Source organism: Humulus lupulus, chromosome 7 (genome assembly GCF_963169125.1).
Source record: "Humulus lupulus chromosome 7, drHumLupu1.1, whole genome shotgun sequence".
Lineage (NCBI taxonomy): Eukaryota > Viridiplantae > Streptophyta > Magnoliopsida > Rosales > Cannabaceae > Humulus > Humulus lupulus.
The window spans coordinates 136,585,652-136,599,359 of NC_084799.1; the positions used below are offsets into that span (position 1 = coordinate 136,585,652).

General features: G+C 33.4%; 1 protein-coding gene across 4 annotated transcripts; it reads left to right on the forward strand.

Moving 5' to 3' along the window:
- The first annotated feature begins 7,724 nt into the window (after positions 1-7,724).
- LOC133789925 (histone deacetylase 9-like) lies at positions 7,725-9,665 on the forward strand. 4 transcript variants are annotated; one of them, XR_009873788.1, is made up of 5 exons: positions 7,725-8,077; positions 8,166-8,286; positions 8,363-8,475; positions 8,580-8,697; positions 9,250-9,665. XR_009873788.1 is itself a non-coding variant. In XM_062227588.1 (5 exons), the coding sequence occupies exons 2-5, from the start codon at positions 8,187-8,189 to the stop codon at positions 9,297-9,299; spliced, it is 318 nt and encodes a 105-aa protein (XP_062083572.1). In that variant the 5' UTR covers positions 7,725-8,077; positions 8,166-8,186; the 3' UTR covers positions 9,300-9,665. The 4 variants fall into 4 exon arrangements, 2 of the variants coding, with proteins under 2 accessions (XP_062083572.1, XP_062083570.1); XR_009873789.1 differs by having other exon boundaries at positions 9,464-9,665; XM_062227588.1 differs by having other exon boundaries at positions 8,166-8,223.
- The last annotated feature ends 4,043 nt before the right edge of the window (positions 9,666-13,708 follow it).

The following is a 13,708-nucleotide window of genomic DNA, read 5'->3' on the forward strand; positions in this document are numbered from 1 at the left end:
ACACCGGGGGCCCATTGCCCTAAATAAGTGACCATAGAGTCATACTGGGGCCCAATGACCTATCCTCTGTATAACCATTCTTAGGGCTGGCCAAGCGTACATGGTGACCATAGGGTTGGTAAAGCGTATGCCATGCTCTTCATTAGGCCTAACCATATTGGCATGATATTTTCGCCCCTAACTTATAAGTCAATCCTTTCAACAAGCGTTCACCACGCTATTGTCGTCCTTTCCTTATAATTCAAGCCTTTTCAATAAGATAATATATGTAATCATACATGATTTAGCAATTATCCAGATACAGAGCATTCCAGCATGCTTAATCAAACAATAATAGGCATAATCATAATCATGCTCATTCACAGGGGCTCGAGCCCTAATCATAACCATGTTCAGCAACCGGGCAAAGCCCTTATCACATATATCACGTATTAGTTGTAGTTTTCTTACCTCTGGTCCAAGCACTACCTAAATAAAAATGACACTCGAACACAATCCCCTTCTGAGCCCTAATAGTACCCTAGTCACATCCATAATAAATGATATCCATCAATAACGAGCGAATAAAGGCTTTTGGAAAAAGTCTTATCCTTCGGGACCTCGAATTCTACTGAACCGGGTAATAGAATCCTTCCTAAGCCCTTAAGTTTGAGTCCCCCTAACTTAAAACCTAAGCTGGCCATTTTCCTCAATTTGAGCCGCAGCGCCCCTCACTAAGGGTCGCGGCATTCTACAAGTCGGAGAGCCCCTAGCCTAATTTCCATGTACACGCGTCGTGGTGCCAAGACAATTCAAGGAACCGCCTAGGCTTCTGAGTTCATGTGGGTCGCAACGCAACCCCGCAAACCCAGATTTTCAAAGCTTTGCTTCGAGCCAAAACCCATAGAATTTACCCCCAAAGTTGTCTCAACCCCATATTTGAGTCCCAAAACCTCAATACTACACTTAAGACAACACAAATACACGAAAAACTAAACGAAAACTTAACCACAACTCGAAATTCAAACCTTGAGTTTGAGAAACTCAAGAACACTCTAAAACCAAACTAGAAATTCATCAAACAGGGTTTAAAACCTTACCTCAACTGCGTAATCTAACCCTTGAGTTGTTCATAATACAATCCTAGCTCCAAGCCTTCAATTCAAATCAAACTCCTTCAAAATTCAAATATTTTAAAGAAACTAAGGGAGAGAAAGAAAGAGAAACGTGAGGAAGAGAAGTGTGACGAAGCTGGGTGTTTTTTTTTTTTGTCATCTAGTTTCTTCTAAGGCTCCTGATAGACTAAGTCTATCCATGGGCATAAAAAGACTAAAATTCCCCAAACCTTTACTTAGTTCTTTAATGCCCTCAAGGGCAAAATCATCATTTGCCTTATTTCCCGCTAATCTCAATTAACACGTCATAATTTCCCAGTTAATTCCAATATCCTCGAGTAATCACCAAATAATTTCCCATTACTTGATAAATCCCGATAATGTACTAAAGTACCCAAATACCCCTGGCCTCACCCCAAGCCAAGTATTTGACTTTATTGTGAATAAACCGCTAACTTTCTCATTAGGATTGCCTCGTGTCGAGTAACTCAAATATATCAACAAAATAATGTGGTCTCAGTCATAAAACACTTATATTTACAAATATGCCATCAACAGGTAAAAAATATGAAAATTCCCTTCTAATAAGAAACGAGCCCACATGCATGCTTAATACACATAAACAGGCAAACATATTCATATTATAATATAACTCACATAATTCACATAATTAATTCAATTATTGCCCTCATGGCCCCCTAATCAAGGCACTAAACCTTATTAGGGAAATTAGGACTTAACAAGAGAATTAAGATCATATATAATAAATAAATAGTCAGTAACATATTAAAGTATCGAATCATTAATGAATGGTTACTAGTGCGGTTTCCTAGGCATACGGGATGCAAGTGATCTAGATTTGGATTACAAAGGTGAATAGACATCTTAGTAAAGTTGTTGTATATAATAGAGATTATATATGATAGGAGCGATGAGAATTAATTATCTTTATATACTTGTCGTTTGACATAAAAATTTAATTCCTATCATAATAGATGATCAATTGTAGATCATTCTAAATCCTGAGTATTCATGAACTCATGTTTTTGTTTATTGGATCTTTTGATTTACTCGTTAAGGCTTCTTAGTATAATGAGGCTAATGAATTTTTTTTTGGAGATTCAATATCATGAATGGATAGGAACAGGATTTACAATAATGGAATCCATACATTCCTAATAGATCGAATATTGGTGCCATTAAGAGTTAATTCTGTAATTTGATTGCAGATTAATTATTTGGTAGTGAATTAATGGTACTTAAGGATCAAAAGGTAATTAGAAGGGTAAAATGATAACCTTGACTAGATCTAATTAACGAACCAATAAACGATGGACATAACTATATTTATTGATTATATCAATGGACTATAAAAGAAAACTCTGTAAATATATTTCTATAAATACTTAGAGTACAATTCCATATTTATATTGGGGTAATCATGGAATTAATAAATAAGATAATTTGAATAAAGAGTTTAATTAATAATCTGGTTTATTGGAGCTTCGTATTATAGGTCCATGGTCTGCAGATAACCTCTGTCCTACACTATCAAGGGTAAGGATGTCAAAAGAAAGCTTTGTAGAGAGGATGACTTAATTGCAAAGGAATTAATTTTCCAAGGCTAGGAAATAATAATGTGATAATAAAATAAAGATTAATTAAATTAGTTAATTATCTTTATAAACCTGAAAAGAAGAGATACTTTTCAAGATTCGATTTTCATAGACTGTCAGACTCTCTCTCTAAAAAATGATAGTTTTTCTAAACCTGAAAACTATTCAATACATCTTATCTCAGTCAAACCTTTATAGATCCCATGTGTTGAGTACATCTAGAAAGTCCTACATCAACCTTTTGAATCCTACATGCCCACACACGTCCTTGTGTGGTTGAGGATTGTTCTAGAAGATTAAGGTGTAAGCTTTTATAATTTAGATTGGAAGATCATTGATTTATACAAAAAGATTTGTGAATACTTGATAGGCTTCAAGAGGTAATCTCTAATCTATTTGTATGTGATTTAATATATCTATATATCTATGATCCTAACTAGTATTAATAAATTTTTCAAAACTCCATTCTTCGCTGCGCATCTCTGATTTATACTTTTAATACCAACAATTGGTACAAGAGCAGCCTACTTATATATAAATATATATTAAATGCAATGTAGGTTTCTTGTATTTGTTATGTGTATGTTGATATGTATACTGAATGGATGGATATGTTTTTTGAATATATTGTTGAATGATGGATCGTTAATTATATGGAGCTATTTGGTTAGGAATTTGAATTTCTATATCTTGTGTAAGCCATAAAGGGCATAGGATTTTTGTAATTTTATTTTTGAAATATGATATCTGAAAATCTGTACACAAGAAAGAGAAGAAGAAGGAACCTGAGCCATGCACCTTGGAGGCACACGGCAAGAGACCCTCGGCTACTAGCCAGCCGCGCATAAGGAACCAGGTGAGACCCTGCTCCCGTACGCTTCACCCAGGCCCCGTGGCCCTGCCTCCAACACGCGTCTGCGTGCTTGCGCCCCTGGGCCTGCTGCCTGGGCCCACTTGTGTGCTTCAGCCACCTAGTCGCATGCACCCGAGCGCATTGGCTCACCTTGTTGCTGCCGACTCTAGTGATCTATGGTACCATTCTTGGTGCCCAAGTTAGATCCTATTTTTGTGCAATTAATTTTTTATTTAATTAAATTTTAAATAATTTGAAAATTAAAGATTAATTATCTTATTTTATTTTTGTTAGAAAAATAAAATATCTTTTTGTTGGTTAAGATTTTATCTTAAGTTTAAATAATTATTTAAATTTGATTCTTTAATTATTTAAACTCAACTAAATTAAAAAGATGACAAAATGGTTTTTTAATTAAAAGTTGGTTTTAATCAAACAAATTAATTGGAAAGTTAGTTTCTAATTAATTAGTTGGGCCTAACAAATTCCTAAAGATTAGCAAGAAAGCCTAAAAGAGATTCGTGGAGTCTTGAAAACCACGTAAAGGCTATTTTTGTAATTTTATTTCTATTTTTTCAAAGGTTGTAAATTTAGAAATATCCAACAATACTCGATTCACCATTTATTGTATTTATTTACATAAATGTTAATTAATATTTTATTGATAACATGATCATGCATTAGTCAATTATATGTCATTCTTGAAACCCCACATAGTTTTTCATTAATTGTGCAACTTTTAGAAACATGATTATTTTGGATTGTCCTAATTGTTTATGTGAATTGTTTTGGCGAAATCAATTGCATGCAAACTACTAAGCATTAACTTAGTTAAAACTTGGTAACTCACCATAATAAAAGGTAATAGTTATTATAGGCATTTAAGATAATGAACTTTATTTAAAAAGTGTTTTTGTAAAGCTAGATGAATGCAATGGGTAATTATCAAGATCACATTAATTGTAGAAATAGACTCTTTTATAATTAAATGCATTTGTAATTAATTACATTCAAAGGTTATTAATAAACTAGTAATTAATTTGGAATTAATTTATTAGTTTAATAAAACTCAATTTTTCTAAAATAGTATGTGGGAGAAGGTGAAAATCTCAATGTGACCTATTGTTTCCACTATTAGTACAACACCGTGAGATATGAATAGTGCATCGAGGTGGCTTTTTTTCCGTCCCACTAAGGAAGGTTTCTAGACATATTAATATCAAGGTTGCCTTCTTTCGAAGATAGGAAGGAGTGATGTATTTTAGGCTTGACCGACCCTGAGGTGGCACTCTTTAAGTTAAGTTATGAATTTTGAAATAATGGGTTACACTTACAAAGATGCAATTAAGCATTTAAAGTAGATAATTGCATCTTGACCAAACCATCGGTACTTTATTTTCAAAAGAGAAAATAAAGAGTTATTTTAAGTTTTAAAAAATAAAGATAAGATTGTCTTATAAACTATCAGAATTTAACTTGACTGACCCTAAGGGGGCACTTTATTTGTTGGGTAGTTTTATCGTGGAACAATAAATGGTAGTTTATGTGTTTTAATAGTTGCATTCATCCAGCATATTTACATTCCAAATAATTGATATTTTAAAATAGTAATATTATTGTATTCTATTTCTTTCAATAATGTCGAACGATGGAAATCCAATAACTACTTTACTTTCACTTGAAAAACTTAATGGTGATAATTTTATACGATGGAAATTGAATCTAAATCTTAAGTTAATCTGTAAGAACCATAAATTTGTCATAATTGAGGAATGTCATGAAGAGCCCGCTACCAATGCCCCAAAGAATATTTGGGATAAATATGATGCTTGGATTCAATCAAACAATAATGCTAAGTGTTACATGCTTGTGAGCATGAATGATGTTCTGAGAACAAAGAATGAACCCATGGAAACTTCTTTCGAGATAATGGAATCTCTACAGGCCATATTTGGCCAGAAATTTTATCAAAGTAGACATGAGGCTACTAGAACCTACATGACTACTAAGATGAAGAAAGGTGTTTCTATGCGTGAACATGTCTTGATCATGATTAATGTGATCCATGAAGCAGAAATACATGGGGTCGTCGTTGATGAGCGTACACAAGTACGCATCATAATTGAATCACTCACTCTTGCTTTCTCTACGTTAACGACCAACTATATTATGAATAATTTGGAATTCAACATGACCCAGGTGTTGAATGAACTGCAGACATTTGAGTCTCTTAACAAAACCATAACCAAAGAGATTGAAGCAAATGTGGCAGAGGAGAAACCATCAACCTCTAAGGATAAAACAAAGAAGAGGAAGAAGAACAATGACAAGGATAAAAGTAAGGTTAAGAAGTCCAACAAAGGCAAGAAGGCACCAAAAGCCAAGGAGAACAAGAATGACAACAACTCCAAGAAGAAAGAACCAAAAGAAAAATGTTTCCACTGTGGAGTTGAAGGTCACTGGAAGAGAAACTGTAAATAGTATCTCGATGAGCTGAAAAAGAAAGTTAAATATGATTTTCTTGTACTTGAAGCTTGTGTAGTGGAAGATGATATGTCATCCTGGGTTTTAGAATCAGAGCCACTAACCATGTTTGTTCTTCTATGCATATACTTGAGTCATCAATGGAACTAGCTGATGGCGAGGTGACAATGCGAGTTGGAAGTGGAGTGGTCGTTTCATCTAGAGCAAAGGGAACAGTTCGTTTACATTTTGGGAACAATTATCTTGTTTTGAATTATGTTTATTTTATTCTTTGATTTTCTAGAAACTTAGTTTCTTTATCTATATTCCATTAACCATTATTTTATATTTCTTTTAATAATACTGTGATTGTTATTTCGAAGAATGGTTTCAAAATTTGTCAAGCAAAACATACAAACGGATTGTATATGCTCAAACCTAATCAACGAACGCTAAATAACTCGAAATTATTTAAAGTAGAAAAATTACAAGGAAACAAAAGACAAAAAGTTTCAAATGAGGATGACACATATCTTTGGCATCTTAGACTTTGTCATATAGGACTAGACATAATAAACCGGTTAACAAAAGATGGACCTTTGAGAGAACGAATAGTTGGAACTCTTCTGGTTTGTCAATCTTGTCTAGAAGGCAAAATGAGCAAACGCCCTTTCTCAGCGAAAGGCACTACTACAAAACTGGGATATCCCAACACCCAACCATGATAGTCAACTCTGTTGACTGTCGTAATTTTTTAGTGGGACTCTACGCCGACAGTTAAAAACTGTAGGCATAGAGACCAACGCCAACAGCTAATAACTGTCGACTGTCGCTATTGACCCCAACGCCGATAGTTAATTCGAGACCAATGTCGACAGTTAAAAGGTGTCGCTATTGACCCCAACGCCGACAGTTAATTCGAGACCAATGCCGACAATTAAAATGTGTCACTATTGACCCCAACGCTGACAGTTAATTCAAGACCAATGCTGACAGTTAAACGTTGTCGCTATTGACTCCAACACCGACAGTTATTAAAAGTCCAACGCCGACAGTCATAAAATGTCGCCAAAATTCAAATAAAAAATCTAAAATTATAATTAATGAATAGTATAATTTTAAAAATAAACTAAATTATGTAAATATATATATAAATTATGTATTTATTAAAAACTTTTAAAACTATATGTTTTTTGTTTCTAAATTTTTCATATTATTAACTTTTGTATTTATAATCATTTTTATATCAAAATTTAAATTTAATATTCTTTAACATATTTATAAAATTTGTACATTATAATTTTAAAAATAAACTAAATTATGTAAATATATATTTATAAAAATTATGTATTTATTAAAAACTTTTAAAACTATATTTTTTTGTTTCTAAATTTTTTGTATTTATAATAATTTTTATATCAAAATTTAAATTTATTATTCTTTAACATATTTATTAAATTAACTATATTATTCTTAGCACATTTATAAAATTTGGATTAGTTATAAAAGAGTTATTTTATTAATTGGAAAATATTGTAAAAAAATTTAATATATAAATTTATTAGTTATGATTTTTTTATTAATATATATATGTTTAAATAATTTTTTATAAAAACATATTACAGCAATGCCAACAGGTACAAGCTCTGTCGTTATTGGAGGCAATAGCAGCTGTATGCATTGCCTCGTTAAAAAAAATTCAGCCACTTAATATTTCCCTCTCTTTCTTTGTTTTTCCCTCTTCTCTTTTTCTTTTCCTATCTGTGTCCTCTGACCTCCCTCTCTCTCTGCCCATCCCTCTCTCCTCTCCTCTCTCTGCGACTCACTCTCTCTCCTCTCTCCCCTCTCACCGATCCTTACTTCATGCTCGTCGCCATTGAAGTTGGTAGCCTTCTACGCGGCTTCATCCTCCTCCTCCTCTCTCTCCATCTCGTCATCTTCGCCTATCTTTTAGTCCCAGAAGCCTTGGGAATCCAAATCCTTATCTTCATCTCTTTTTCCAGCCTCAAGATCGGAGACATTGAGCTCGTCTCACGCGCCGTCTTGCCGAGGTTCGTACTCAGTCGTTTAGACTCTTTAACAGCTTTAAGTGCTCGATTGATCGTTCTAATTTAAAATTATTTTGTGGTTTTGAATTAGATTTTATGCGGCGAACGTGAGATGGGAGAGCTTCGAGGTGATCATCTCTGTACTAAAGGTTTCTAATTTCTCTTCCGTTTGATCATTTCTGCTTGATTTTCTTGACGACCAAACAGAAAAGGTTTGAAATTTGTTTTTTTTTTATGGAGATTGATTGATTGGTGTACTTATTGAAAAAAAGGGGTTTGTGGTTGTAGGGGATGTGGGAATCGTTTACTTTCGTCCAAACCATCCCATGAAACCTCATCGTCTTTGTATGACCCACCATCTCGTTCTCTCCTATGATCTCCACAAGAAGATGGAAATTTATGTACTTTTTCTTCTTCTTCTTTGTATAAACCTTCCTTTTTTTTTCTTTTTTTTTTTATTGATTTTGTTGTTTTTATCTAATAATAATAATATTATATGATGCAGCGGCCTCACAAGGCATACCCTGTTGAGCTTGCTCAATTCCATTCGGCTGATTATGTTGATTTTCTACATCGCATTACGCCCGATTCCCAGCGCTTATTTTCCAATGAATTAGAAAAATGTACTACACTCTCAACTTATATGCTTTACTTATTTCATTTTTCACAGCGTAACTTACCCATTAATTCTTCTCATTACAACTTAAGTTTAGATGGCCAATGGTATGGAAATGACAACTGTTTCAAGTGCTTGAGGGCCAATATGATATGTTTTGATTTCTTGCTTGTTCAGTCTATACATGTCTCTCTAAATTGGGCATATATGACTTTTTCAAGTATTAATGAACTTATTATCATATTGTAAGTAAAGGTTACAACTAACTTTTATGTGTTTTTAACATCAGGATGCAAATTTTGATTTTTGTGGTTTTCTAATAAATTAGTTGTGAGCATTTATTTTTCTTCTATATAATTTATTATCTGCCTCTTGGTTGTACACTTTGACCATATTTTTTAGCATGAAATCTGGTCATTTCCTCCTAGTCATCCTTTAGATATTGTGATTCTTCTCTCTGACTATTCTTCTGAAGGTTACAATGTGTCATACACACTTTTCCGATTCTTGGGTCTTATTAAGAATAAGACTTCTAATTAATTTATTTCTCTTTTGCTAGATAATCTTGGAGAAGATTGCCCTGTCTTTGAGAATTTGTTTGAGTTTTGATACTCATTTACAATACATTATGATGATTCAACATTTGAATGAGCATGAATCTTTGAATTATTGTGTGCTCCCTGCCTGTCAATTACTACCAGTAAAATCATAGGGTATCAGAAATTTTATTGTAGCTGTCACACTGGCTTGGAACTCTAATCGAATCTTCATAGTTTAACATGGCAGGGTGATGACTGTTAGTTTTCACAAGTTTGAAGACAAGTTTTTTCCTGGAACCAGTGATGTCAAGGTCATTATTATATGGGTTAATGTGTCATGTATTTGTATTCCTAAGATAGTTTATAATGAAGAATTTTTACTTTAATCTCAATTGCTTTTCCCTTTGGGATTAGCATGTATATTCTTAAAAACAAATTGCCCTGTATTTACTGCCTGCAAACAGTTTTCGTACATGCTTCTGCAGTTTTTTCTTCCCATAAAACATGCAGTTATATGTTTCTTGGAAGTCTATGTTGTTACTCATCAATTAAAACGTTTTTTTGTAATGACCAATCTTCAAAACTAGCTCTATGTTGGCAACTTTGGCTTGAAAGGAATGTTCAAACTTTTCAGGGTATCAAAAGAGAATTGATGCACCAAACATTTCAACCGTTTTTCTTTTTCTGATTGACTAAGTGACTGGAATCTTTGGATGTAGTCATTGTAGTTTCACTATTATTTCTGTAACCAAAGATGACCTCTTATCATCTATTATAAATATTACATCTTTAGTGAGTCCATATGTTTCAACAATTTCGTGCTAAAGATTCTTTGGAGCTTATACACATCAATGTCTATGGTCCAATCAATGTACAAGCAAGATGTTTGAATGAGTACTTCGTCACTTTTATTGACAATTACTCAAGATATGTTCATACTGTCTAATGCTTAGGAAATTCAAAACCTTTGGTAAGTTTCAAGAATTCAAAGTTGAGACTGATAAGCAATTAGGTAAAACTCTTAAAACACTTCGATCAGATCAAGGTGGTGCATAGTTGGATTTAGAATTCAAAGATTTAATGCTGGAGTATGGTATTCTATCCCAAATCACAGCACATGGAATGCCACAGCAAAATGGTGTTTTAGAAAGAAGAAACAGGACCTTGTTGGACATGGTTAGGTCTATGTTAAGCTACTCTTCACTTCCTCTCTCATTCTGGGGATATGCACTTCAAACGATGACTTAAATTTAAAATGTGGTCCCACCCAAGACTATAAGCAAAACGCCACTGGAACAGAGGAATGGAACAAATCAGGGAAGCTTGATTCGAGGTCTGAAATACGCATTTTTCTAGGCTACTCTCCAAAAACAAGAGGCAGTTACTTCTATAGTCTCAAGGACCAAAATGAATACGACTATATGAATAACTATAAACCTTGGAGCAAGGTAGTATTGGAGGAACTCATAGATGATAAAATTCCATCACTTTCATCATTATCATTAAAAAATGAATGAAAAACCGAGGAAACCACTATTCCTGAAAAGGAAACCCCAGTGCAACATCGTAGTGGGAAGATTGTGAGGCAACTTGTTCGCTACGAACATGAGGCACATCTGCTTGTTTCTGATACATACAAGGAAGATCCATTAACCTTTAAAGAGGCTATGGATGATCCTGAAAAGGAGAAATGGTAAGAAGCCATGAACCAAGAAATGGAATCCATGTATTCCCATTCTATCTTGGAAACTTGTAGACCCACTTGAAGATGTCAGGCCCATTGGGTGTAAATGGATATACAAGAAGAAAAGAGGTGCAGATGGGCAGGTGGAGAATTTCAAAGCAAAGCTAGTAGCCAAAGGTTACACTCAGAGAGAAGGTGTTGATTATGAAGAAACATTTTCTCATGTGGCCATGTTGAAATCCATTTGCATCCTCTTATCCATAGCTGCCACATATGATTATGAGATATGGCAGATGGAAGTCAAGACATCCTTTCTTAATGACTATCTTGATGAAAATATCTATATGGTACAACCAAAAGGGTTCATCAAGAAGGGGGAAGATCAAAAGGAGTGTAAGTTGGTGAAACCCATTTATGCATTAAAGCAAGCATCTAGATCTTGGAATATCACCTTTTTATTAAACAATTAAAGCATATGGCTTTGAACAAAATGTCGATGAGGCATATGTATATAAATATATCAAAGGAAAAGTGGTGGTTTTCCTAGTTATGTGGTTGACATTCTCCTCATTGGTAACTATGTAGAGACATTGTCAAACGTAAAGAAGTTTTTAGCCGAAAAGTTCCAAATGAAAGATTTGGGTGAGACGAGCAATGTTCTGGGAATCCAAATCCTAAGGGATATGAAGAACAAGGTCTTGGCACTTTCTCAAGCTAATTACATAGACAAGGTGCTTGAAAGGTTCTCTATGAATAATTCCATGAAAGGTCAGTTACCCACCAAACATGCTTTCGTATTTGGGAGTCTTATGTATGCTATGTTGTGTACTAGGCCTAACATATGCTATGTGGTAGGGATTTTGAGTTGTCATCAATCAAATTCAGGTTTGAAACACTGGATTGTAGTTAAGAACATTCTCAAGTATCTTAGGAGAACAAGAGATTACATGATTGTATATTCAGTGGGTGAGTTAAACCCTACTGCATACACTGATTCTGATTTCCAATAAGACAAAGAAAGTCGTAAGTCGACATCTGGGTCAATATTCACTCTTAGTGGAGGAGCTGTAGTCTGGAGAATTATTAAACAATCTAGTATTGTAGATTCAACCATGGAAGTCGAGTACATAGCAGTTTGTGAAGTAGCTAAGGAAGTTGTTTGGTTGAGGAAGTTCTACACTCATCTGGAAGTAGTTGTAGATATGGATAAGCCATTAATCCTGTATTGTGACAATAGTGGAGCAGTAGCTAATTCTAAGGAACCTAGAAGTCACAAGAGAGGAAAGCATATAGATAGGAAATACCATCTAGTTAGAGAGACTGTGCACAGAGGTGATGTAACTGTGATGAAGATAGCGTCATAACAGAACCTGGCAGACCCATTTACCATAACACTTCTTGCAAAGTCATTTATGGGTCATGTATGCAACATGGGATTAAGGGAGATGTCTCACTTTCTTTGAGGGCAAGTGGGAGATTATTAGGATTAATGCCCTAAAATCATGTGAAGACATTTTATTGATTTAAATTAAAGGAAAATTTTATTATATTTTAATGTTATAATTATTGTTTGAATTAATTATATAATAATATCCAGAAAATTCCTTATTCATTCATGAGAATGTGATCTTGTATTAGTGAGAGAGAATTAAGATCATATATAATGAATAAAATAGTCAGTAACATATTAAAGTATGGAATATTTAATGAATGGTTACTAGTATGGTTTGTTAAGCATACGAGATGCGAGTAATCTAGATTTAGATTACTAATGGGGATAGACATCTTAGTAAAGGTGGTGTATATAATAGAGATTATATATGACAGGATCGATGAGAATTAATTATCTTCATAAACATGTCGTTTTACATAAAGATTTAATTCTTATCATAATACATGATTATTTGAAGAACAGTCTAAATCTGGAGTATTCATTAACTCCTATTTGTGTTTATTGGATTTTTCGATTCACCCGTTAAGGTTTCTTAGTATAATGAGGCTAATGACTTTTGTCCTGCAAAGTCGTTGATGGGTCATGTGCGAAACTTAGGATTAAGGGAAATGCCTCACTTGTTTTCAGAGCAAGTGGAAGAATGTTAGAATTAATGCCCTAAAAGCGTGTAAAAACATTTTGTTGATTTAAATAAAAGTGCAATTTTATTATATTTGAATGTTATAATTAATGTATTAATTAATTATATAATAATATCGAGAAAATTTTCTTATTCATTCATGAGAATATGATCTTGTATTAGTAGGAGAGAATTAAGATCATATATAATGAATAAAATAGTCAATAACATATTAAAGTAAAGAATCTTTAATGAATGGTTACTAGTGTGGTTTAAAGCATACGGGATGCGAGTGATCTAGAATCAGATTACAGATGTGGATAGACATCTTAGTAAAGGTGTTGTATATATTATAGATTATATATGAGAAGACCGATGAGAATTAATTATCTTTATTAACATGTCGTTTGACGTAAAGATATCATTCTTGTCATAATAGATGATCATTTGTAAAACAATCTAAATCTTGAGTATTTATGAACTCTTGATTGTGTTTATTGGATTCTTTAATTCACTCTTTAAGGTTTCTTAGTATAACGAGGCTAATGACTTTTGTTTTGGATATTCAATATCATGAATAGCTGGGAACATGATTTACAATAATGGAATCCATACTTTCCTAATGGATAGAATATTGGTTCATTTAAGGGTTAATTCTAGAACTAAATAGTTAATGAGCTCAAATCTATAATATGATTATAGATTAATTATTCGCTAGTGAAT

Coding starts and splice junctions, on each gene's coding strand:
- LOC133789925 (XM_062227586.1), top strand. CDS start 8,187: ATGGGAGAGCTTCGAGGTGATCATCTCTGTACTAAAG. Junction 8,224..8,362: donor TGATCATCTCTGTACTAAAG/GTTTCTAATTTC, acceptor TTGTGGTTGTAG/GGGATGTGGGAATCGTTTAC. Junction 8,476..8,579: donor ACAAGAAGATGGAAATTTAT/GTACTTTTTCTT, acceptor TATATGATGCAG/CGGCCTCACAAGGCATACCC.